This window comes from Hyalella azteca, unplaced genomic scaffold, assembly GCF_000764305.2.
Source record: "Hyalella azteca isolate HAZT.00-mixed unplaced genomic scaffold, Hazt_2.0.2 contig6676, whole genome shotgun sequence".
Lineage (NCBI taxonomy): Eukaryota > Metazoa > Arthropoda > Malacostraca > Amphipoda > Hyalellidae > Hyalella > Hyalella azteca.
Window position 1 is genome coordinate 149261 of NW_025936830.1, and position 27445 is coordinate 176705.

The window sequence follows — 27445 nt, forward strand, 5'->3', positions numbered from 1 at the left end:
GACAGAATAAATGATTTTAAAAATTAAAAAAATTTCAATATTAAAAAAATTAAAAATAATTTTGTCAACTACAAATCTTATTATCGATGTTTGACACACCTCTACAATCGATCTGAAACTTTGCACCCTTGCGTAAAGTTGGAGACAATGCATGAATCAATTGACAGAATAAATAATTTTATAAATTAAAATTTTTTATCATTATTAAAAAAGCTAAAAAATAATTTCGTCTGCTACAAATGTTATAATCCATACGGTATATGACACAATTTGACCTGTTCAATCGATCTGAAATTTTGCACAATTGCATAAAGTCAGAGACAATACAGGAACCAGTTGACAAAATAAATAATTTTGAAAATTTACAAAATTTTGATATCTTAGAAAAATTGTGAAAGATAATTTTTTTAATAGGTACCTACCTATTTGAAAATCAAATTAGAAATTCATTGTACATGTGTAACATCCAAGACAATGGATTCTTCAGAAGTGTTGTCTTTGAAAACTAATTTTTAAACGCATATTATTATTATTATTTAGGTTCAATTCAGAATTTCCGATGTAAAAATTATTGCATATTCAATGCGTTCTCATAATTCCTGTGAGTCATTTTAGAATAACTCGTTAATTCATAAATACTCTTATATATTACATACACAATTCTTTCATTAATTCATGTATTGGTTTTTCTATTTTTTTAATCATACCTACAATATTTTAACCCATACAAATATTGATACAAAATGTATCAATTGGTAAAATTTCTTGATTTTGAGCCTGTATGGTTGCAGAGGAGATGCGTAGCTTCACCCGTCAATGGGTGGAACCCATGTTCACTATTTATCCTGTATGGTTGCAGAGGAGATGCGTAGCTTCACCCGTCAGTGGGTGGAACCCATGTTCACTATTTATCCTGTATGGTTGCAGAGGAGATGCGTAGCTTCACCCGTCAGTGGGTGGAACCCATGTTCACATTCACGCCGCTGGTGTTCCTGCTGCTGCTACACGTGGGGGTACTCAGCGGGCTGCTGGTAGGGGCGCCGCTCCGAGACTGGCGAGTTGGACTCGGCATCGGCAGCTCCATCTTTATCATCTCCACGATCTTCTTCATCGCCGTGTGGAAAGGATCGAGAAGGTAGACCAAAAATATTATATTTATTTTTCTTCAAAAATGTCACATTGCCATCATGGTTAAAAACATTCGTTTTGAAATCTAAATTTCTCTTGAGTAACAATATTGATTTCTATTATTTGGTGTAACTATGAGTATGATGTATATGCGACTTACAGCTTTGGTAACTCTGCTGACATTATTCATTATCATTATCATCAGCCTTGTTACCTTGGCTGACATTTATTCATTATCATCAGCCTTGTTACCTTGGCTGACATTATTCATTATCATCAGCCTTGTTACCTTGGCTGACATTATTCATTCTCATCAGCCTTTTTACCTTGGCTGACATTATTCATTAACCTCACTCATATGACGCAGGTACGAGATTCAGTTATGGCACAATCTGTCAGTGCGGCTGGAGCGCTACATGACAAACCTGAAGCTGGTGATGCAAGTCATCTTCTGCTCGCCGCCGGGGCCTCAGTACAGGAACTGGAAGGAGAGCCTACACGTGCGCCCCCTCAAGTCAGTTTCATTTCTTAACTTCCTTTTGATTTTTTCCACTTTGAATATCTGTTATTTTCCTCCAAACTAATGCTATAAAAATGATGATCGATGTTGTATGTTTGTATCTCAATGTTAATAATTTTTGATTCATGCGAGTATGTACTCGTTTTGTTCTATTCAGGAAAACATTTATTCCATGTACTTGTCAATTTCATTTTCTTTCTTCCTCGGTGTGCCTCAGTTTGTTTCTCGAATCTCGAAACCTTTCGTGTATCAAATTTTATCCCAAATACCATGAACGCTTGAGTCCAATAAGATTTTATCCGAGAAATAATTTATTCTGTTGCTAGGCTATTGTAAAATTCGGACGTTTCTTCCACGTTTTCGCATTATTTTCTTCCACGTTTCTTCACAATGTGCGAAATGTATGAATTGTTACGGATTCCACGTAAATTTTTCGGAGCATGAAACATGGCTCTAAGAATCTAATTATGCATGGCAAATTGATAGACCTGATATCCTACTGAGCGCAGACCTGTTTCTCAGTATATAATGTTATGAAGTTTCTTATTATTAGAGAAAAATTGCAGTAAAGTTAGTTATAAATGATGTGAAGGGATGAGGTTAACATTTTCAAGATCTATGTTGATAATAAACGCTGATGATAAATAACCGTTGTGCAGGTTTGTGTTTGCGGACGGAGCAAAGCCAGGCAACACCGCTGACGGCGAGTCCTCCGTGGTGCACATGCTGGGGTCGCTCTTCGATAAGGTGGAGCAGGAGTACGGCGTGTTCTCCACCCGCCTCTACAGGGCCTTCAGACCTAAGCCACGTCAGTATAACACTTCATTATACTTGTATATGTGACTGAAGATTTCATTCTACTCGTGTTTTGTGGTACGATTATACCCGCTCAGTATGCACTCTAGTGTTGTGCTTCAGTGTACACTCGCGTGTTGTGTTGCAGTGTACACTCGCGTGTTGTGTTGCAGTGTACACTCGCGTGTTGTGTTGCAGTGTACCCTCGCGTGCTGTGTTGCAGTGTACCCTCGCGTGCTGTGTTGCAGTGTACACTCGCGTGTTGTGTTGCAGTGTACACTCGCGTGTTGTGTTGCAGCGTACACTTCGGTGTTATGTTTCAGTGTATAGGTACTTTAGTGTTGTGTTTCAGTGCATACTCAGGTCGTGTCCGGTCATTCAAGTTCGCTTTGTGTAGTTCTGATGCCAAACTTTTCCTGCCTCTCTTACCTGTCCAAGCTAGCTGAAGATGGTTTGAAAGCGTGAAGATGATGCTGGATGGCTGCCATGAGTGAAGTGGTGAAGGTTAACACGGAGAGTTAAATTTGTTTACACGCTAAAAAGCCAACTCCTTTTTTCGATATGGTACTTTTTTTAGTACCGGTACTTGAAAAGTGATTTTCTCGTCTGCATTTTGGCATGATGTTAAGCATTTGACCCTAATTTCTTCGAAGCTTTGTGGCAATTAAACTGTTTATCTTGATCGTTTGTATGTGGCATGGTAATGTCGTTTACGCTGACTGCGGGTCTCTGTCAATTATTATTTGTGTTATTAGTTTCTATTGTGTTGCAACGCTAGTAAATATATTAGAAAGTCACTAAAATGTGCTCATGAGAATCAATGCATTTCAGAGTTTGCACTATAATTTAGTCTTCGGTTGGAGTTTGTATTGAATTATTAAATGTTATCATCTGCTATAATGTTTACCGCGCATACCATAGTGTATAGGCAATTCCATTATGTGTTTGCGTTATGATAATTACTCGTATACATTTCTGGAACCAAATTTGTAATTACAATAATGCTTCTAATAAAGACAGTTTGTATCACACATATAATGTTCAATAAAAACTAGGTATTACCACTACCGTAACTGTTGGTACTTCTGTTGACGATTATTATGGATTATTATATATTTCTTTTTCGTTTATTATCAATTCGTGTGAATTAGTATATCATTGTTTTTCGTTTATTATCAATACGTCTGGATAATTATATCCTTGTATGTCGTTTATTATCAATTCGTGTGGATTAGTACGTACCTATCTCTCTATTTCGTTTGTTGTCGATTCGTGTGGATTAGTACCTGTATCCTTGTATTTCGTTGCCAGACGATTAATGTGGATTGTTGAATAAATCCCCGATTCTGCCCCTCGAACAGAAGGAATCACGAGTCCGTGGAGATACAGAAGGCTGTGCTGCATCCCATACGTGCTGATCTACCTAGTGACGCTGTTCTGCGTGCTCACCGTGTCCACACTCGCTGCTAATTTCGGATTCCACGCCTGGGGCTACGAACCTGAAGAGCCTGCAGTAATAAGTATGTAACGCTCCAGGAAATGAATGTTAAAATCTATTTTACTTTGTTTTATAATGAATTAATTTTGTAATGACAAATTAAAAATTTTATCTGATTTTTGTTCATTTCATTATACTACTTACATGTTTGCTCTTTAAATTTGCTAAAATTGGAAAATCGCGTTTCCATTTCACCGAAATATTTTATATATATAATAAATTGGAGAACCATTAGAAAAATAATTCTCAGCACTAAATTCAGTATTTATTATTTAACCTAAAATTAGTTTTTAATATCTGACTGTAATTTTTTGATAAAAATTAAGAAACTTCATGCTTTGGTGCAGCGCTGAACGATGACATGCCGGTCACGAACAACCTGACGGGAGGGGACGGCGGCGAGGACGACGATGATAACAGCAACGAGTCTCAGGAGGAACCTGCAGCCGACGATGATAGCGACCCTTACTCGTGAGTTGAACGATGATAGCGACCCGTCCTTGTGATGTCCGTCATGGTCCGAGAATATCATCGGAACTGGCGCTTATCATTTGAATAAGAGAAAAAAAACCTGGATGTTTCATGACTCTATTAATTATTTATTCGATATTTTGACAGAGTGACCCCCGCGTGATTATTATACTTTTATATTTTGAAGTAGCGTAGTGTCATAGTTAACTCTGGCCATTGCATAATGATACGCCAATACTCATAGTTATTGAGTAAAAAGATATTCCATAATATATCGACCCTTAAACACTTTTCTTTATCTGATCGTTCATCCTGTTTTCTCTCAATTCCTTGTGCGCCGCATTGTTTTTATTATCACTCCAGAGCCTATCTCACAATCTTACTACGTTTCAACCCAACTCTACTCACACATCTTCGCATATTGGTCTATTTTTCTTGTACTGTTCTTGATGCATCACGCTCAAACGTTAAATCTTTTTCTTAGAGACGTTAAGTCCTGCTCAGAGGACCATAGAAGTCTGTATATCAAGGTGCGAATAAATTTTCTGTAATGAAATGAAGTCCATACGGTTATGTAGTTAGATGCAACTAGCACGTATTTAGTTCGCGAATCAATTTCCAGTAAGGAAACGTACTCTATACGGTTATGTATTTAAATGCAACTAGCACGTATTTAGTTCGCTAATCAATTTCCAGTAAGGAAATGTACTCTATACGGTTATGTATTTCAATGCAACTAGCACATATTTAGTTCGCTAATCAATTTCCAGTAAGGAAATGTACTCTATACGTTATGTATTTCAATGCAACTAGCACGTATTTAGTTCGCTAATCAATTTCCAGTAAGGTAATTCATCATGTCCAATAATCCATGCCGTCATGTGCCATGAACCCCTCATGCATCAAAAAGTTTTGTTTGCGTCTGTGCAGTCGTCCGTATCACGGCTACGTGATCAACCCTCTGCTGTACACGTCGATCGCGCTGGTAGCGGTGGTGCTTATCGCCAACTTGCACACCCTCTTCAGGATGCTCGTGTCCCTTGTGTTCTCGCACCGCCGCCATCTCATGAGGGCTGTCTCGAAACTAGACACTCTCAAGGCAGAGGGCTACCTCCACACCCTCAAGGGCGAAGTCATGCTTATGGTCGACATGGTGAGTTTCAGGCAACGTTGTTTTCGTTATTCCTGGTCTTTTACGGATTTTTTTCAGATACGCCTGTTCAATAGTCAGAGGTGTTTTTAAGCTTGGCAAATGTCAGGGTAACCGTGCTTGATTGTATCGTCCGCGTCCAATATATTCAGATGAACGAGGTTGAAGGAAAATTTTAAAACCGTGCCAATGACCGGCGTGTTACCGCAATTTTTGCAATTTTTTGTCCGATTATTTATTGGCCTTCGAATGCTAAAGCTGACACTGTATAATATAAATGTTTAACTAGTTATTTGACGACACTGTATAATATAAATGTTTTACTAGTTATTTGATACCAGCTAATAAAATATACCGGTACTTGTGTAATAAATTCTTAATCAGTCGTATAAAATTGAGCTTGTGCTTTAAGTTGAGCATCTTAAAATTGTTGCTTGTAAATATACTGCAAAAACGCAGGAATATATCAGCCTTTTAATACTTGAAAAACACAAATTGCTGATATGTCATCTTTAACTTGAGCGAATGTATGATGTCGCATCCATAGAATTTTATAGAAGTGTTCAAAACCGGTTTCCATAGAGTATTACCCTTGAATCCTTGTTAGGGGATTCCACTCGCCACTGTCCAGTAGTCGTGATAGACCTTTACTAAGTTATATTTGAACAATTTTTAGCGCATTTTCTCATTTATAAAAAAAGCGCTATTGTGCTTGCCATGTCCGCCCGTCCGTCCGTCCGTCCGTCCGTCCGTCCGTCCGTAACTTCACATTATCGTCGACGAGAAAATGCTCTCTCTGTCACTCACTGCAGTGAGTACTGAGTTATATTTTGATACATTGTCGTACTTGGTGCGCAGGTGAAATGCCTGGACGCGTTCAGCGAGCAGCAGACGCGACTCGTTGCCATCGTGGACGGACTGGACACGTGCGAGCAGGAGAAGGTGCTCTCCGTGCTCGACGCGGTCAACACGCTCTTCACTGACTCCTCGGCGCCATTCATCATCGTCCTCGCTATCGACCCTCACATCATCACCAAGGTGAGCATCGCTTGCTTGTCCTTCATCATCGTTAATTTTCGTAAGGTGAGCACTCCACTCACCATTCATCATTATGTTATCTCCGAGGCCTGAAGCTCCTCCCTTATTCACAATTATTGTCTGTGATACTTTATTTTGTCAACAGTAAATCGACTTTTTTATCGATATGTACAAGATATCGATAACAATTTAATGAATTTGTAGTACTATTCATCATGTATATAATTCTAACAAAAACATTCTTTATTATTCATCCTTAACGTTCAAGAATAGACTAGATAAAGCTATGGAAAAATATATGTTCAGATTTGAAATGCCTAGCTCCTTATCGAACCCAGTGGAAGTCTAGTAGCTACTTCAAACTATCGTCAGTCATGAAAACATCCGGTCAAATGACACGAGTTTAGATCTATGAACAAGGCACGAAAAGGAAAAGAATCGGCGACAGGCCACATCAGGCCTACACTTCAGCGCCGACATCACCATGTTATGTTATGTTAACGATATCTAAGTACTATAAAATTAAAGAATATTGTTGATGTCAACGTTTCTATCACGTTGACGTGTGCAGGCAATAGAGCTGCACGTGCACCGCGTGTTCAGCGAGTCAAGCATCAGCGGGCACGACTACCTGCGCAACATCGTGCACCTGCCCTTCTACCTGCAGAACTCAGGGCTGCGTAAGGTGAAGCAGGCGCAGCAGGTGGCCGAGCGAGCCCGCAACCGCTCGGGGGGCACCTTGTGGGTGGACGAAACTGACTCTGTCAGCGTGGCAACCACCTCAGCCATGGGCGGCATCAGCCATGTTAGTAGACCCAGCAATTACGCTTCACTAGTCACTACTGTACAAGTAATCCGACGGGGCACCGCTGGTTGGTAGTGAAACACAATTGGTAACACGGCACGTATACTGGCAACACAGAGAGAGCGAGAAAGAGTCGGTCTGATTACGATAAATCAGATACTTACGCGACGTGTTGCTATTGTGTACATTGGCTTCCGAAGGCACGTTAAGGTTCGGACGAGAGTTGTGAACATCACTCTACACAATTACTATTTCCAAACTAATTACTATTTCCAAACTAATAAAAGTATCGTCCATGCTTTTAATAGGGATTTGTTTCGAACCTGACTCTTTTAACGTCGCCACTACATGACTCGTTCATGCTTTTATAAGTAGTTTTTTTATATGTGATCGTACATGCTTTTAAAGGGTTTCCCTGGAAAATCGCGAAACCCTTTCATTGAGAGTGTTTTCCTCGACTTCTGTTGAAACCTTTTCATTTAGAGGGTTTCCATCTTAAATTTTGGAAAGCCATTGAAAAGTTTTGCCTAGCGTTCTACTCAGCCTACTTATTAACAAAACTACATGCAGATACCCACGAGTCGCCGGTTGTCGGTGGAGAGCGGCGTAAGTCAGGCCGCCGGCATGCGCCGTAACCCCAGTAAAGGCAGCCGCCGTCTCCTCAAGCAGTCCGACTCCATCGCGTCCAGCATTGCTTCCAACCTCAACAGGGCGGGCGGCGCTCAAGACCTTACAAAGGTGGGTCACATCTACTCACTTAATATCCTGTGTATGGTCATGGCAACTCGCTTATGATCCCATTTAGGGTCATGCAAACAAATTAATAATCTGGGGAATTTGAGCCTCGGTATCTAGAATGTGCCTACATTTCCATATTGTCGCAGGAATATTCTTTGATGACGTTGCTCATAGATTTTAAATTCGATTGCTCTCTTTCTTGGAGTGAAATGGGTCAAAGAGTGAACGAGTTTATTTGAATATATCGCTAGACGGTATTATTTAACTTTTCCGCGAGTATAAGTAGTACGTTTTTATTTATATTTTCATTTCTCATGCAGCCCTCGAAATATTTCATTCTCTAACCGCAAATATATTTAACTAAGACAAGGCGTAATGGAACACGATATTCGTTAACCTGATCTGCTATCTCTGCCTCCCTCTAGGTGCTCCTCACTGACGACTACTTCAGTGACATCAACCCTCGCTCCATGAGACGCCTCATGAACGTCGTCTACATCACCGGCAGGTGAGAAACTCTGAATTAAACTTGTTTCATGTTTTTGCGCAATGTTTTATAAGTTCATTATTAATATGTGGTGTACGAGTTTCTCTTTATGATGATACTTGATATCTAGGGGAAAGTGAATGGGGGACAGTTGGACGCGTTAATTATTGGATACGGTATTGCAAAGGGTGCAACGCGCCTCTCTGCCACGTCCTTTAATGCACTGACTTGTGTGCCATTACTACCCGACACTGTTGTTTAACATTAACCTTTAATATGAACAATAATTCATGTGTCCCACTGTCCCCAATGTACCACTTTCTCCTACATATATTGTTAAGGAGCTGATACGTGATGACATTTGAGCTTCATTTCGATTTTAATGGCTCTCGAACAATTTGACCTTGATATTTTTGCAGGCAAATTTTTCCCTTATTATTTTAGTCATGCAAATTGACTTTATTATTTGTACTGACGTTTTAAACTGATAATGAAAGCTCTTAGTTCGAAGGTTTGCATCGGAAATATAATGAATGAACTTTCTTGGAAATATTTTTACTGTTAGTAGACTCTTGGCCACGATGCAATTTAATAAGACGCCTTAATTTTTTATTTACGTATTACGAATATTGATTGAGTTTGTAATTTTGATCAGGTTATTGAAGGCGTTCCACATCGACTTCAACTGGTACCACTTGGCGTCGTGGATTAACATCATCGAGCAGTGGCCGTATCGCGCCTCGTGGATCATCATGTATCATGAAGTGCATGAAGAAGCCATCGAGGATAAGATCTCCCTTAAGGATCTTTATGACAAGTAATTAGTCCAATCCTGAGTCTAATTAAGCATCGTATTCCAATACCTAGACCTTGCAGCGCTAATCGAATTGTTGCAGACGTGAATTAGTCTTGTTTAATGTGAAGAGTTCGTGTTGATTATGGCCTTGTATGTCTCATTATAAATATGGAAGTTAACAAAAACAGTTCGTTAGAGCATGCATCAAATGGTCCTATAGATCATTTAGCTTCATGTAATTCATCATTTAATTTCCTACGAATATAGGTAATTATTCAACTCCCTGTAATAATTCTTTATATACGTGTTCTTCAAAATAGTTTTTCTGCAGGATTAAAAACCTCATTCCGAACAACAAGGACATGGAGCCTTTACTGATCATGGACAAAGACGAGAAAAAGTTTGAAATTTTCTTGTCCATGCACAAAACTTCCTTGCATGTTGCGGACATGAAAGTCTTCTTGCCATTCACCATAAACTTGGATCCATTCATTAGAAAGGTGAGTCATGTTTATTGCAAATGTTCTGAAAAATTTCTCCTTGTGATAGCAAGAAAATTACAAATAATGTGTCCTTATTATAGTCTCGGTAAGGCTTTTTATTTCTTGCTTCATGTGCAATGCACATCCATTTTAATGCTCTTACACCATTATTTCTTTACTTCAATTTGTTGCAAAGGTGATGAACGCTAACTATTCAAATGATCCTTTTATTAATATTGAAATCTTTTCTGGTCGTAATTGTGACCTGCTTCGCATCTTTTTTATTAATTCTTATTATATTATATTATAATAATATATATAATATCTTATATTATATTATATCATATTATATCCATGACTGGTATTATTACGACAGGTGATCAAGGAAGATCAGCCGCAGTTCGATGTCGCGTCCACGCCTGCGCCCATGTGGAACTACCAGACACCTTACGATGTCGCCAGCAAAGCCTCCACGCTCACCAGGAGACAGGTTAACATTCTAAAATATGCTTATGCTTTCAATTTATTTATTTCTTCTTGTTTCTTGTGCCTGCGATAAACCAATAACTCGGGACATCTTCATTGACGATACCTCTTGGCGCATTGCCTAACTACTAAACTGATTCTGATTCCTAATGAGGATATGCTAATGTAGAATTTCATTCTTTTCTCTTTAGACGCAAAAAAAAACAAGCGTCCCTAATTGCAAAATGTACTTGCTCTCCAGATACAGCGCAGCAACCAGAAAGTGTCGACGGGAAGTTTACCTCATCACGCCTCTCTGAACCCTCTAATGTGGGGATACCCGCCTCAGCCCCCTAACTATCTCCCCGCGCCCCTGGCATCTCATGTGGGAGGTTCTTTGGATTTCAACATCCCCCCTCCCGCGTCACAAATGAACCTGCCTGACCTCGACACCATTCTCGTGAGAAATGTCTTGCAGATGTTGCTTGTTTCTGTCTTATTCTAGGAAGGGTTAGGACCTTGACACCATTCTCGTGAGCTATGTCTTGAAGATGTTGCTTGTTTCTGTCTTATTCTAGGAAGGGTTAGGAATTCTGGTGAGCAATATCTTGCAAAATTTTGCTTGTTTCTTTCTTATTCTAGGAATGCTTAGGACCTCGACACCATTCTGGTGGGAATCTCCTGACATTGATCGTTTCTATCATATTTTTAAAATATTTTTGGCTGTAATAGAAACCATTCCCTTTCACTGAGAAAGGCTTTTCAATTATGTTAAACACTGAGATGAAATAGCTATTATCCACTTATTAGGTTATTCTGGCAATTGCATTTCATTGGGACTTCCAGCTTTTTTCGACTTGGGTTTTGTACGTACTACCGCTTTTTGAGTTTTATGCGTTCTTCCTTTCCAAAAATGATCACACGAATTTTACACGTTAGGAATTAGCGATCGGTAGTAAATTGCTTTTTAACTCTCTAAATGCATAATAGTTGATGGAAAATCCCTTGTGTGTTGCAGAGTGATACGCCTGAAAAGCATCTCTCGAGCATGACTTTAGAGGATCTGTGTAGTCTACTCAATAAAATCGTGGGGCTGAACGCTGCGGTGCTGCCCAAGTATCAAGATAATTTCCGAGCCAACAACATCACCGGCAAAGTCTTGGCGCACTGCGACCTGGATGAGCTCAAGAAAGTAGGTTCTCCGACTTCCAAACTGCATTTATAACTAATTTCGTTCTGAGGATTATGGATAAGTAACAATTCTCCAGTAGGCCTTCGCGTTAGAAGAACTGGAAGCAAATTTCCCTGAAACTATTTGTTCTCTACCATTTGTCTATATGGGAATCGTTACTGGACTAAAATCCTAATACCGAAATAAGTAAAGGTTCTTAAAAGGATCGTACAGCTGATGGGTTCTTTTTGATGATTTATCCTGATACAAGACCCTTGCTTATGAGTCCACGCAAGCGTGTATCGATTGGTAAGGTATTGTGAGTTAATAAGGGTATGTCTATCTTACTAGTCAATAGGGAAATATTGTTTTATAAATCTTTCCAGATAAGAATTACATTATCTATGAAACAGCAGTCATTTTGATTTAAATTACTAGGTTTTCACTGTTTCTAATTCTAATGGAGTGTTGGATGTGCTGATTGTGTGTTGCAGGAGCTTTCAATGAGTTTCGGCGACTGGGAGCTGTTCAAGATGGTCGTACAATGCCTGAGGGATATAGAGATCACGGCGGAAGAGGAAGATTTCATCACGAGGAATGTACGCTTCGGAGCTCCCATAACTCTGGACGGGGCGCTGGGGGGAAGCCATCATTTCGGCGACGAAATTTCCAGTTTGCCATCAGACGCGTCCTCGTCTCGCCGGGGTAATGCTCTTGAAGGCCCCCCCTCGGACTCTCCCGTCCTCACTGAAATTCCCTAAGCATCGTTGTTGTTTGTTTGAAGCTTTTAAAACCTTGCGCCCCTCCTTTGCACCAGCACCCAGTCCTTTTCGTCCTTTTGATGATCGAGAGAAAATACATTTGGCCTTTTGAAAGTCTGGTACTTTTATATTGGACAATTTTAATGTGTTCACTTCACATTCACCAATTTAATAAAATGGGCACCTGCCTGAAAGACAACTACTTTGTTGTGAAGAAGTGAACGTCAAATGTATAGCTATTTATTCATGTACTGTAGATTTTGTTCTGACACTCATACATTTGAATGGCCATTCGTATTTTTGTGGTGCGTTCATATCGCATGTCTCAGTTTTATGAGTCACCCGCGTATGAACCATGCATCCCTTCATACAAGTTTTTTATTGGGGTCGAAAATGTCCTAAAAGCATTTTTCACTTGCTATATTTGTTTATGTGATTAAAAATGATTAATTTCGTTCCCAGCAGACTTGATGTTTTGCTCATCGTTTGTCAATCTTCAACAGTTTGATATTTTTCGATACCGACATTTCGAGTAGTAGTAATTCTTTACATTTTTTGTGCACGTTCTACTAAATTTTTCGATTCGATGATTTATAATGTACAGAACTTTGGGGCATTTTGCATTCATTTTTAGCACGTATGAATAAAATTATCCTTACCTGTGATAAAGCGTATAATTCATCTTGAAAACGCAGTCACTTATTTCATTTTTTAATCTTGTTACGAGTGTTCCTGTTGCTGAGTTTTTCGTTGAAAATTCTATATTGGTTCATGATTTCTTTAGCCGTGAATGTTGAAGCGATCAGTATTACTGGCGTGTTTCTTCGCCAGCATTTTGTATTGAAATATTATCTGAACGGATTACTCGATTTTCTGGTCCGTACGGCTGTCGATACGAATTATCTGTTAGATGGCAGGATTACTTTTGTCAAGTTTTCTACTTGACTTTTGGGCTGAGCTGTCCTGTGATATGTTCTGTTTAAGTATGAAACGCTCCTGCGCTGTTCACCGCTATCCATTCTGTCGACCTCTTTTATCATAACCATTTAGAACATTTCTCGTCTCACACAGACCTCCATAATTTCAGCAAGAAATACATATAATTATAATTTGAATTTCTGCCGATATATAAAATTCCAATTATTGCCTGACAATACCGATTTTCGATTTGATTAAAATATGAGCAGTTTCTTTTTGTTTAGGCCTAAAAGAGTTCGTTTATGATGCCATTTAATTATGAACCATAGTTTCCGGAAGAAACTTTGTTTAATTTTTTTGCGCGAGATTAGTTGATTTTGCATTGCAGTGTTTGCACCTGTGGTCCCATCTGCCTGCTGGTGCCCCAATATGTTGCCTGTGTATTGCACGTGTATCCATGATACCCCACCATGCATTGCGCTCACTGGAAAGCGTAACTCAAAATAATTCAATTTAATGTACTGTACATTACCCGGCCCCCTATTAGCACGTTGTTGACCATAATATTCCAAACTTTTTTGAGCATTCATCCCCCTTACTTCTCCTTTTTTCAAGGCATTCGTTCTTTTTGTTACTTTTCGTCCACTTCTGCAGTCTTTAAAAAGAATTTTACATATACTAGTGCGTACCGTTTTTCTCGATGCCTTTATCTGTGAACTCAATTGTATTTAGTTAAGTTGTTATATTTTCATGCATGTACTACGGGATATCATCCATGACAGTCGATCTGAATGATCTAGTGTGTAACCATTCCATGACCACCCTATGTCATACTCGACAAGTTTGAGTACATGCTCATCCAGTCATCCTCGCTCTCTAAAATAAGGCCCTGATGATCAGTCACTAGACCTTAAAAATCATTTGTAGCTCCTCCTATTGGCATTGACTTATATGTATCGTGACAATATTATTAAATGACTGTTACCTCACCCTGCTAATTATAAATCGTCTGCTGCCTTAAGGTTGGTTTACTATTATATTGCATGCCGTTCTAATGTGTTTTTTCCATACTGGTGGTGTCTGACGTTTGGTGCTTATCCGCACGCTTGATAGATAAGTTGCTTTGAAAATTTTCTTCGCGTTGACGCTTATTTACTTTCATCTTTAGGTTTGACCTTTTCTTACAATGATACTGTCTTGGCGAAACATTTTGAAGACGGTATTGCTTCTTTTTAATTTCCTTCGAATGCTGTCAGCCTGCAATATTTGTTCAATAATGTTTGTTCAACTTTATTTAGTTTAAATTGACATCATTTCTGATAACAGATATCAAAATTTGTCTTTTGTTTTTATGAGATCGCTTTTGTTGACTGTGATGATAAAATGGCTTGAAAATATAACAAAAGCCTCTGAACTCTTAAGAGCTGTTCATACTTCATACTCTGCATTCACTTTCTTCTCGTCTTCCATTTGTCTACTGAAATGAAGTATTGAAATTCTTGTTGAAATCAATGCAACTGAAATGTGATATTTTTAACAGCTCTTCCATTTAACATACTTGCAACGTATGCGGTAAACCAGTGAGGCAACATGAATAGATCAGTGGCGTGGCATGTGACATGGATGTGGCATGCGTTGATGATGTGCCATTTATTTGCGTGGTGATGATAGCAATGTGGTGTAGTGATAACCTTAATATTTAATATGCTTGATCCCATGAACGGGTTTCAAACGAACCCTGCAGTAAGTGAAACCTTTCTTGTCAGATGACCACACTCACTTGCCATTGATCCCATCACTTACGGAATAGGACAGATATTAATTTGATAATCCTATTGTGCTATTGTTCAATAATTTTTCTCTTTTTTAACATCGAGTCTCTTCTTCTTTCACTTCAAGTATAGAATTTGTTTATTTAAAATTTCCGCTCTCTAATCTCACTCTGCGTATGTTTATCTTCGACTGAAACTGGTTACATTTTCATCGTTCCACCATCCCGCCACAGTTGAGGTTTAGCCATAACTTTGTTTACCAAAAATTTTAAAACTTTCATGTTCAATAACCTGCTGTTTTTTCAGCGGCTTCCTTACATTTTTGTCTATGAAAATAAATTCCGTTTCAGAACTATCATTTAGTTGTGATGTCCATCGCTAAGGAGCCAGTCATTTAGTGCCTAAATAAAATATTTTAATAGTTTGTGTTTACTTCCCCCCATGATTTGTTGAGCCATGCTTTTGTTGTCATTAATTCTCTGTTTGCTTATTTGCCTTGTTCTTTTTTTGTGTGAGTGAGCCTGATTTGATCCCTGTAAAATTCCTGCATCTGAGCTCTGATTACTCTAGGGTAATCAGAGTATTGCTCTAGGGTCACAGTCAAAACTTAATAATACCCTGCTTTAGTAACGTCCATCCTTGTAAATAATCTGAAATCGCTTTAACATAAATTGTCAATTTGCTGATAAATCATTTTTATGTTCCACTGACCTGTGTGATAAATCGAACCAGGACCCAAGTACGAGTTTATTACAGCGCACGTAAATTCCTAATCTCTCGGAGAGCTTTGGCGACCATCACAGTAGTTTAAATAAAATTTTGTTCCGATAATCAAAGACTGTTTAAATATTGTGAAATATAATTTCAATGATTCTGAAAATCGAACATGACGACATTCCGCCAAGTTGTTGACCTAACTTGGTATTCCGAAAGGTGAAAACCGCTCTGATGCAAAGCTAAAAAAATTAAAATTGAAGCCAATTTCCATTCCAAAAGTATTTCATATCCGACATTCAACCGCGTTGTTTAGAAAAAAACTATCCAGATCGATTTTGGAGTAAACTACTAACTCTTAATTCCGATTGAAGCATTCAGTTTGAGATGAATTTCTAATATTAATTTTAAAATGCGTCGCAAACTATTCACGTAATACAACTATGGAAGAATAGATTCAATAACTTTTTTCTTGCCACCAAGGCTCAACGTAATTGTATTAATGGCAACCGGTGCCTTCTAAAGTTACCTATAAATTGGGCAAGAAATTAATAAAGTCAATGTCGGCATAAATTTTAGTCAGATTTTTTTATGACGAGGGAAGCTCGATTCAGCTTCCACGTTAATGAAATTTTTCTGTATGCAGCGAACGTTCGTGTGCTTATATGAACAAAATTGACGATTAATAACGAATTCCATTCCACGAGAAAAATTTTGGGTTCTATTTTGGATTAGAACTAAAGGTGAAATTAAATAAGTTTGAAAATTTAACAAAAAGACATGAACTTCGAAGTTCGTCTCCAAAGTGCTTTCTAAACGTGCATCATCTTTACTCACACCTGTATAGTTCATGTTCGATTTTTCTTTAGAGACTTGTTGCTATTAAATTGGAAATAAAGCTTAAGTATCGTGATAGAAGCCTATTACTAAAACGATTTGCCAGAAGAAATGTATCGCAGAAAAAATGCTTAAAACCTGAATTTTAAGTTCAGATCTCAAGTAGATAAATGCATAACTAATTGAAAATATTAATATCGAAAGTCCAATTGTTATAATTGATTTACAATGCGGATATATGATTTTTTATAAATGATTTATTGTTGTTTTAAAAAATCTTGGATGATGAATAAGGCAGCGAAGTTGTCGATTTTTGATTTAGCAGATTTATTTAAAATATTTTGATCATCCACCAATCTCCTAGAAGTTATCACGATATAACCGACGTTGCTCCTCAAAACGATATCTAAAAAGCAACTTCATCCGAAATTATTTAAATGAAATATCATAGCAACGTAAATTCTGATGAATTGTTTTGAAAGCTTCCCTTCAATTTAAATTAGGCATATGTCCGTCATATTGATGATTTCAAATTTGTTTATTTGGCCTCTAACGTTTTAACCTTTGTACGTTTTTTAATTTTTTTTAACATTGAAGCAGAAGATCCGGCTTGCAAATTTGAATATTCCTACATTTTTTACATCATTGCACTACCAAATGTTTAGTTACATCTCGTCTTGAATATAGCTGAACAATCCATGAATGCCGATCAAGATTTTGTGCACATAGTCTAATATTGCATATTGCACAAAAAATAGGGCTGAATTTTTAATAATGAATCATGAAATCATCATCTAAAAAATTTAAAACTATATCGTACGTAAACTCAAATACCCCAAAATAATCGAAATCTTACAATTTAAATCAAGACAGGAGGGAATGCGATCATATTGGGTATTAATGATCCATATGCTAGATGGTTATTGTAGAAACGGGGACATTTTTTAGACGCATAGACGGATTAAGATGGTACATACAAATTTCGAGGTGATTTGGCTCAGATTTTATAGTTACTATGAACTTAATTTTTAAATAATCGTATGAAAAATATTATTGATTCCTAATAAAACCTATAGTCAAGCTCCGCATACATAATATTTGTTTTCATAATCCCGCTAAGTTGACCTGTCAAATCTCGTCACCTCCAGGAAAGGCTACCAATTCTATAATCGCATTTCCAACTACCCTCTGAGAAAAATAAAAGAGGACTTGTCCAAATACCTATGCACTTTTTTGCATTCATATTGATCATGTGACCCATACGAATCTGGGGCCATACTTTCAAAATTCGCTAAGTGAACGTAAGTACTTACGCTCTATTTTCATGTCTATGATTGGTGGATTTTGTTTGAAAGGCCATCAATGATTGGCTGATGAACTTACGATCTCTTAACTTTTTTTAAAAGTATAGATTCTGGCTGTTGTTAGTGTATCAATGCCCGTCCGCTGCCTGCTCGCGCTGCGTCTGAATGTGTCACTATTGATACATTAACCCATTCATTTTTCTGAATTCAAGCTTGATGAAACTGAAAACATATGTAACTTGAGCAGACTTTCCGGAGCACTAATGTAATGATAATATTTTATGATTTTATTCGCAACGTTGATAATTATTCATGCATATTTCATCGATTTAGTTTCTGAGAGTTATACCCACCGAATTTTTACGAAAGTGGCAACCCTCCAAAATTAAATTTAAATAATACTTGGTAAAAAGGTTCATTAATTTTTCTTCGTCGTGTTCGAGATTTAAGAAGATCAGAAATCGAGCATTATTTCGACAAGCATGAGGCTCATATCAAGTAATTCCTAAGCGTGAGGTCGTTACTTTATATTTCAAATAGGATGTAAGACAAGTTCATATATGAGAAGCCCCCTGTGAAGTCTGAATCGTCTAATCTATAAATTTATACAAACTTAAATCTCGATCCAAATAAATCGTAAATAATCTACAATTCATTAAAATTGGAAGTCAGCTAATACGTTAAAATTATTTGAGATGCATTTCAAAATCCCCCTTTTCTGGTCAAGTGACTTGTAGTACGAATCGCAATTATTACTCAGCCGCGGAATACGCCTAGTGGAATCCGTAGTAAATTTGCTAACGAATAAACCCAAAAAATTCATTCGTGAGAACCTCTATAACGAAATCAGTTCTCAATAATCACAAATTATAATGATTCATAAATTTCATTGTTCATTGGCGTTCTGTATATATGAATTTAGTGACTACTGCATCTTATCACTTCCAACTGATAACTGAGTAGTTTGTTTAATAGAAGGTATCAGTTTTTCTTTTTCGATGAAAGGACTTTCAACCACACTTTAGTCCAGCCAAATAAAATTCGAGTGTATATGCCATGCGCTTTCCGTTCCTATAGAGCTTTGGGGCAATTAGAATTTTTTTAAATCCAAAAATTACAATCAATGGCGTATTTTTAAAACGTTTGTTTCTATTTATTCATTCATAATGTTTTTTCTCGCGATTTGAAATGAATAAAGTCGAACAGCATATAACAAAAATTCGAAAAGGTATTTGTTGTTTTTTTCTCATTCATTTATACATCCGTTTCAAATTCATCTTTCCTTTCGTCACTTTCTTGAAAAAGTGATTGCCTTTTGACGCTGCTTGCCAACTTGCATCATACCATATAAATTCAGGAAATCTAAATCATGTACCGGTAGTATATTTCTCAGGTTTGAAATATAAGTGGAAAATGTGTAAAATTAATATTTATAACGGAAATGAGATTGCCAGAAACCGTGTAATATATAGGTACCTACCGGTATAGTTTTGAAATGTTTTTCTGCTTGCCATTTTAAGCAAATGTTTTGGAGCGTTTAAATATTATATTATATTATATATTATCAAACAACCTCCTGCTCCAGAAAAATAATGAAACGATTCTATTTCAAATCCAATTTAAAGAGGACTGTCACATCCTTGTTATAGTTCCGCATGTTCAAATTAACCGCCGTTATACTTTCCAGCCGATATAAATACAGTCACTTACAAATAAATATTCTCAAAATTACTAGCTGTTTTAACTAAACGCTGTATCAATTATTTATCAGCTTTTCCTACTACTAGCTTATAACTCAGAAGCCTGAAGATTTACGGCAGAATAATTCACTTACCTTGAACCTTAGTTGATCTTTATTTAAGAATTTAGTCCCTTCCATTACACTGGGTTTTACTTAATTTCAGTATAACCCCACTCCTTGCATACTGATATTTTGGGATATTTTATTTGTTCTTCTTCGCTGTTTCTTTCTCTTCCTCCCTCGCTGAGCTTGTTAGGTTCCCGGTTAGGTGCAATAATTGTAACCATATTTCTGTACTCTAAAATAAATACATATCACATATGTGCCTTGTTCGTAGAATAAAACTGTAGCCACATTGCGCGTTGATAATCATACATGTTCACGAAAAACTACGATCCGATTATTGCTTTTACAAAAAATGAACGAATCTTAATAAATAACAATAATTTTTTATCGTTATTTAAAAAATATATAATAATAAATTTAAAAAATAATAATAAAATAATAAATTTAAAAATATTCTGTAAGTCTGAATTTTTCCTCAGGTACTCCGCGGTATTTTGCGCCGCCGCATCGAGAGGACTTCAACTGCCGGCGCAATGCGAAGACCAGCCTGGTCTCCAGACAGGTATTTTTTCTTCAAAAATAATTGATCACTGATCGCAAAAGTCGTCCTTTTAATTGTCGAATGAAATTATTTAGTCTCCGTTTTGTAATTGGCCTCTCATAGTGAAATATATACCTGTTTATGTCCTTAGCATGTTTTATTTAGTTGCTATACATTCGATGATTTTACATCTATTGAAATACAAGATGAAAATTGCACATTTCGCTTCCTTATCAATACTTTACTTGTGATCTTACGTGTTAGAAGCTTACTTAACTTTTCTTATTTTAGTAGGGTACCTATCACCGTGTTTCTTAGTTTTCGCTTGCAATGCTAAACAATCGCTTTCGCAAAAGTCACAATTGGCTAAAAGTCCTAAAACTTTCGCATATTAGCAATTAATTTTTCTTTCATGACAATATTGAAACTTTGCGACTAGCGTTTATACTGGGAATGTTCTTCCACATTTTTTATGCTTCTAGACTTTAGTGGGCCATTTTTATCTATCACCAAAAATGTTTTCGTCTCTTCAACAAATCTTTCTACCTCTAAATGATAAGTCATTTCCAGCGCTGTGTGCACTAGCGTTTAGCAGAGGTGTTTCTTCACATACTATCCTTCTGGACAATTTTCGGGCGAATTTTCTACCGCTTTCCAATCGAATTTGGCATCGAACGTTCGTGATAATACATAATCTTGACGAAACTACTCAATTTTATTGAATTTTGCGCATTCACCAAGAGTTTAGAACTTTTTTCATGGCTCCAACAAGCTTTGATTTTTTCGATGATATTTCTTGAATTTTCGAACTTTATACACTGTCTTACACTGTTTCTACCCGAGTTCAATATTATTCCTACAACGCGCGACGTACTGTTTATTCTATCAAAATAAAAAATCGCATTTACGATGTGAATCTGCAGAAATTTTCAAACTTCAAAATTTCCATTGTCACATCAATAGGCAATTTCCTGTCTTTCTTCAAGAATCTTTTTTGTGCATCATATTTTCATTGCAGCATAGCAATAAATTCGCACTCTTTCTTATATGCATGTCGTACAAGTCGATTTGTTATCAGTTTATATCGCATGCAATGCCGTACGAATGCTATTTTAGCCTGACAAATTTATAAGTACAATATTTTCACATAAATTTCCTAAATTGTAATATTGTACGAGCAGTGAATGATACTATTAGAATTATTTTAAATAACCAGAATAAACTTTGGCTGATGATATCAATGCACCAAAATCTTATTGGATACATAGTAACTCACCTTATTTATACACGTATTCATTTATTCATACAATCCAAGGTGTGAATAAGAGAAAAAAGTTTCGCGTACTTATAACTTCGGGACTGTGGACTTCCCTTCTAAGGCTGTGGTTCTGAAAAGTGGAGATTTTAAAGTATCTTGTGTGTATTAAGCCTAAGGTTTAATGTTGATGACTTCGATGATTACTCGATGACTGGGCTACAATTACCAATTTCACGACAATTAATGTTTTGCAGACTCATAAACCATCGTAATCTTTCAAGACAATTTATCTTTTCTAAATCAGTTGAAATTTCGCTCGTGTTGAACAGCGGGTAAAGTTACTAGATTGTAGAGTTGCCCTAAAACAGCAAGGATTTCTTAACCTCATTAGAAGAAATATCTAAAATTTGTAAAATTTTAAAGGGGAAAAACATTCTCTGGTATTCAAGCAGCCTTGCATAAATGGTAAAATGTACATCCGTACTTTGACCGATGTAAAGAATTTCTTACCCGTTATGAATATGTAGGGAATCACTTCTTCCAAATAAGAGCATTTGTTTCTATTTAGTATGTTGATGTCGGAGCATCATTAGTCATCATGAAATCGCTATGAAAACCCTTCTTCATTATGGTATCCCAGTATTCTTTAAAAGTGTATTCAGTTCCCGACATGAAATTTGTACCCTTACATAATTCCAAATTGATGTGTGGCATTTGTTTGAGCACAAAAGAGGAAATCTCTGCAATTCCAGCTTTTTCTTAATTAGCACTCGGAAGACATCTTCAATATTTATCAGGCTTGAAAAGATCAGTTATCAAGAGGCTTCATCGGGACTCTTCGGCGAATATATTCCTTTACTATATTCGCACCAATACACCTTTTCACTTCATATGCCTATTGGATGTGTTCATCTGTTGTTTTTAATAAAAACATATTATTGCCAGCTGTCTGCATGAAGCTTGCTACTCGTCGGAAAGCTTGTTTCTCGTCTTCACCGCGTGTTTTTTTCGTATTCATACTAATGCTAATTCATTAACACTCTTGCGTGTTTCTATTTTGCGTGTGTGGCAATGTTCAAACGAATACCTGCTCATTTTTCCTTCGCAGTCAGAGGCAAATTTAAATTAAAGTTTAGATTTGCATTCATTTCGAACACGATTTTATAATTCAAAGATGCGACTTGTTATTAAAATTTACTAAATTGTCCTAATTACAATATTTACCACTAAAATCATGCAAGTGGACGACTGCAAGGCTTCCCCAGACATGATTTATCGTGAGCAGGTTTCTAACAATCGACGAAAATTTGCCGTTGCTCCACGAGATTCGGCTAAAGACCGAGATCTTGAACACCTTCTGGAGGAGCATGAGGGTGCGGACTTGCACCCTGAAAGAGACCTTAACGAAGTTCCATCCACTCACAATGTTCATAATTTGATGCCACCGGATTACGTACGAAGCCGAAAACTGGACGTAACGCCCGTGTCGTCACCGGAGGACGACTATGTAGATAAAGAAGGGTTGCCTAAGATTGTGATTCACCAGGTAATTTGGCTGTCTTGACGCTGTAGTCGTGAGTCACTTTTCAGAAGTAGTTCGCAAAGGATAAAATTAACGTGAATTGGAGAGACCGATCCCCGTCCCAGCAGGTTTAAGAAAATATTTACTTTTAGACGTGTTTTTAAAATATCTTTGACCTTTAACGAGTGATTTAACCCCCCAAAAAGTGACCTCAAATGAGTTACGAGTTTTGAAACTACATTATCCGAATTTACAACATTCATATCTTGTTTCACCCTACTAATTACTAATCCAGTAAAATTTTTCCAGGAACCATTTTCATCGATGTTATTGGCGTAATTTGTGTTCGCACTGCAGCACTTCACTCATCGTTCATATCATAGTTCCTCTCACATTAATTACTAAGTAAATTGCTGCCGTATCGTCGTGAATTGCTATTATCGTAGCTTGTCCACGCGGTCCAGTAGATTTGATGCCTCGTAGTGCAAAGCTTCGTCGCTCGTGATGGCGATACTCAAGCACGCATATATTCATTAAATACTGTATACATTTGTTCATTATCCGAATTGATTTTTGTAGATTAGAAGTAGTATGATTATTGCTTTTATATGCAATTGTATTTGTTTACTGCAATTGATTTTCGATGATTATTTTTAAATATTAAGTTTTTATTATTATATGTGTGATGCTAAGATAATATGAGGATAATATCAGTGAAATAAAAATATAAAAATCTACTTATATATATGACAATTTATGAGTACATTTCGTGGACTTACTTGCAAAAACCCAGGATCAATGACTCGAAATAACCTTTAGCTTGAACTACGAGTAAATCCATTTTCCACGATACTCAAGGGCTCGAAATAAGATTGACTTATTTTGCGTCAAATTATCTATTTAATTCATTACTAAGGCCTTAATACCCCTCCTTATAATGCCGAAAGAGACCATAATAATTTCAGTCATCACAAACTACTTAGGTTTGTTTAGTTAGACCTCAATTCTGAACGGAATATGAACAAGACTTACCCTCTGCTTTTGCGCGACACGAACAGCTGAACCTCGAGGAGCAGATGATCTGCGGTGCTCTTCAGACCCTCAGTGAGGAGGCCTGTGAAGACGCGCTGCAGCAGCAGGAGGAGCACGACCTACTGCCACACACGCTCTCATACACGCCCTCTGCAGGTACTCATTCTACCTTCGTTTCGATGTACCTTTATATCATTGTATCCTCATTTCGTTCTGTTCTCATTCATTCTACCCTCATTTCATTCTACTGTCATTTCATTTTACACTCATTTCATTCTACTTTCATTTCATTCGACCCTCATTTCATTCTACCTTCATTTCATTCTACACTCATTTCATTCTACCTTCATTTCATTCTACACTCATTTCATTCTACTTTCATTTCATTCTACCCTCATTTCATTCTACCTTCATTTCATTCTACCCTCATTTCATTCTACCATCATTTCATTCGACCCTCATTTCATTCTACCTTCATTTCATTCTACCCTCATTTCATTCGACCCTCATTGCATTCTACCCTGAAATGTACTCATTCTTTTCCATCTTTCATCCACTCTGAAAGAATAATAGACCGTTCATTATAACTTCAAGCATCCATACTCGTTATTAATATAACACAGGCTGAGATCAGACAATATTTATTTGGAAATTTAATATTTATTTGAAAAAAAAAACTTTTTGGCAATCATGCGGAAAGGAATATTGTCAATCCTTATCTTAATTAGAAGAAGATGTAAATTCGAGATCTGAAAATAATGAAGCACGTATTTTGACAATAGCCCCACGTATCGCATGCGTTAAATTACTCTGAACTTGCAGAGGACCTTCAAGAAAATGGCGAGGGGAAACGAGGAATCGGAGTGATCCTCGGAGGGGAAGAGGTAGACGTGGTGTTCTTGCAGTCTTCCCCGCTGCTGCCCCACAGGGTCATCACGCATGTTCCTGACAGCGATAACATCTCACTTGCATCTTCGAGCTTCTCGCCAACCAGGAACTTCAATGACATTTCTTTATCTAGGTAGGCTTTTTTTCTTTTTTTTTTTAATGTGCATCTTTTCTACTGCCAGAATTCAACTATTTACGTATATCACTAATTTTGAAATATTAAAAATTACTTTATTTTTTTACAGAACATCTTCAATTATCCGGTCGGAGGTTTCACCGAATGTCTCCCCAAAAATCAGTCTTCAAGAGATGCGGAAGAGCAGTTTGAACAGTCGCAGGAGCAGTGCTATGAGCCAGGGGGACAGATTCGATAACAGAAAAGACAGCAAAGGTAGCCGCAAGTTCAACGTAGAGAGCCCCGTCAACTTACACGAGCTGCCGTCTGAACGCAAGGTATCTAATGAGCGGAAAATCTCGAATGAGCGGAAAACTTCGAATGAGCGGAAAATCTCGAATGAGCGGAAAACTTCGAATGAGCGGAAAACTTCGAATGAGCGGAAAACTTCGAATGAGCGGAAAACTTCGAATGAACGGAAAACTTCGAATGAAAGAAAAACCTCAAATGAGAGAAAAGTTTCAAATGAATGGAAGATTTCTTCTGAACGCGTGAGAGCAAGTTTGGGCCCAGAAAGGAAAACCACTCTCGCGTCTCCCAAGAAAACCCCACCAGAAACAGTCTCAAATATTCCTGATGATGACAGCACTTCTCCTAGATCTCTTTATCCAACGGTGACTTTTGGTCAGGACACTATAATCGCCGAGAAATCAGAGGATGAGTCTTCTAGAGTTGATAATGAAGAAATAAACTCTGATAGTGAATCGGACGAGAAAAACGTTGGTGTAAGTACACCAATGTTCAAATGTCTCACAGTTTGCTCTAAGGTATTATCCTTTTTAATAATGACAGCGTCACCGATGCCATTCGAACCAACATGTCACCTTTTCGATCACATTGGCTTATTTGGGAGCGTACTTTCAATTGTCAAACTCTATTAATTCGTATGTTCAAAAAGTTTAGTATTTAATGCTTGCCTATGCTTCGGTGTTTTTATTAACCACATCCTGAGCTTAAATTGTTACGCTTACCTTACAGGTGTCGTCACCGCTGCTTCGAAGCCCCGCCGGGGGGCCGCGACCTCCGCGCCCCAAGTCCCTCAACTTGTCGAGTCCACTGGACGCCACAGGAAGCTCTCCTCCTGGAGCCGTTGAGCCTCATCCTCTTCTGAAGCAAATATCTTCCTTATCAAATCTGAGCTCCACTGAAACGATTTCCTCTCCAGTTCGCTCAACCCTAGCTCAACAGCTGTCCTCGACCTCCATGGAGACTGTCCGGAAGCTGAGAGATCAAATTAGGAAGGTCATAAATCCACACGAAGGCTCAAATAGTTCACTCAAATATAGGTTAAGTGACGGAGAAGGCGAAGCATCGCTGTTGGTCATGGCTTCGCCATCTTGGCACAGTGATAGCAACAACGCAGCCTTCTCGCCCGGCAGTGTCAAAGAGGACGCCAAACAAAATCCCGAAGATACCGCGTCGGATGAATGCGTATCGCCGACCAAACCTCACGCTAATGCCGAGAGGGAGACTCATGTATGATGGCAGCGTACGGAAACGAATGTATTTCCTGTGTATATAGCTTGAACATATATTATTGCGAGGGGTCTGTACATTAGAAGGTTTTCATAGTTATGATTGTGAGCAGAAATTGTATAAATATTAATGTCATAATAAGCGTCCTAATCAGAGAGGGATTCCTTCGGATTTTGTTGATTTTTATCTTGTCGATCAATTGTGGCTGAGCGCTTGTTTACCGCGTACCAAATTGTGCACATATTTGATGTAAACAGTTGTTTTTTCAAACTACGTGTGTAATTTCTTTCCAATGTGTGCGATGGACGCTGTCGATGCATTTCACTCTCGGTCAGATCGCAGACCATTCTTCCAAAATAGTGCCTGTAGCTCCCGTATCACAAATCCCGTATATATGTAAGGCGAAATATGTACATTGTGTTAACTTAGAGGTTCCTTAAACTTATTGTATACGAATGAAAAGGTTCTGAAGTGCACATTTTGACAACTAAACTCTAAATTTCTGGCCATAAAGCAGGTGGTTGACCGTCGATTTATAATATATACTCATTTGTTATTTACAATGTCTGTTTGAGCTTCTTTTCGGATAGTGCTTGTGATTCAAGAAAAAATTATTTGAACTGAAAACAAATGTCCACTGAATTAATTTTTTTAATATCAGAAAAATCTAAAAACTAGCAACTTACTATTATTATAAATAAGTAATAAATAGATCATATCTTCACAAACCTTCATATCATATCAAACCTTCATACTTTCCAGTTCCAATACATATTCCAGGATCATTGATGCCTTTCACAGCCCATTCCGCTTAGATATAAGACACGTCTACTTCGATTTCTTTATTCGTAAATAAAAAAATGACATTTTACTATAGCTCTGAAAATTCGATGCAT

General features: G+C 37.5%; 1 protein-coding gene across 1 annotated transcript in view; it reads left to right on the forward strand.

The window, feature by feature from the left end:
- Positions 1–27187, forward strand: part of LOC108679844 (kinase D-interacting substrate of 220 kDa) — a 162831-nt gene extending 135644 nt beyond the window's left edge. The window contains exons 10-32 of the mRNA XM_047880958.1: positions 928–1135; positions 1496–1642; positions 2308–2456; positions 3805–3963; positions 4289–4412; positions 5343–5565; positions 6421–6600; positions 7172–7405; positions 7976–8143; positions 8569–8651; positions 9286–9447; positions 9758–9926; positions 10285–10398; positions 10636–10833; positions 11392–11565; positions 12039–12249; positions 20137–20219; positions 22742–23002; positions 24037–24166; positions 24833–25031; positions 25144–25369; positions 25406–25798; positions 26052–27187. Of these exons, the coding sequence (XP_047736914.1) occupies positions 928–1135; positions 1496–1642; positions 2308–2456; positions 3805–3963; positions 4289–4412; positions 5343–5565; positions 6421–6600; positions 7172–7405; positions 7976–8143; positions 8569–8651; positions 9286–9447; positions 9758–9926; positions 10285–10398; positions 10636–10833; positions 11392–11565; positions 12039–12249; positions 20137–20219; positions 22742–23002; positions 24037–24166; positions 24833–25031; positions 25144–25369; positions 25406–25798; positions 26052–26555 (4499 nt within the window). The 3' untranslated portion in view covers positions 26556–27187. The remainder of the gene's footprint in view (positions 1–927; positions 1136–1495; positions 1643–2307; positions 2457–3804; positions 3964–4288; positions 4413–5342; positions 5566–6420; positions 6601–7171; positions 7406–7975; positions 8144–8568; positions 8652–9285; positions 9448–9757; positions 9927–10284; positions 10399–10635; positions 10834–11391; positions 11566–12038; positions 12250–20136; positions 20220–22741; positions 23003–24036; positions 24167–24832; positions 25032–25143; positions 25370–25405; positions 25799–26051) is intronic.
- The last annotated feature ends 258 nt before the right edge of the window (positions 27188–27445 follow it).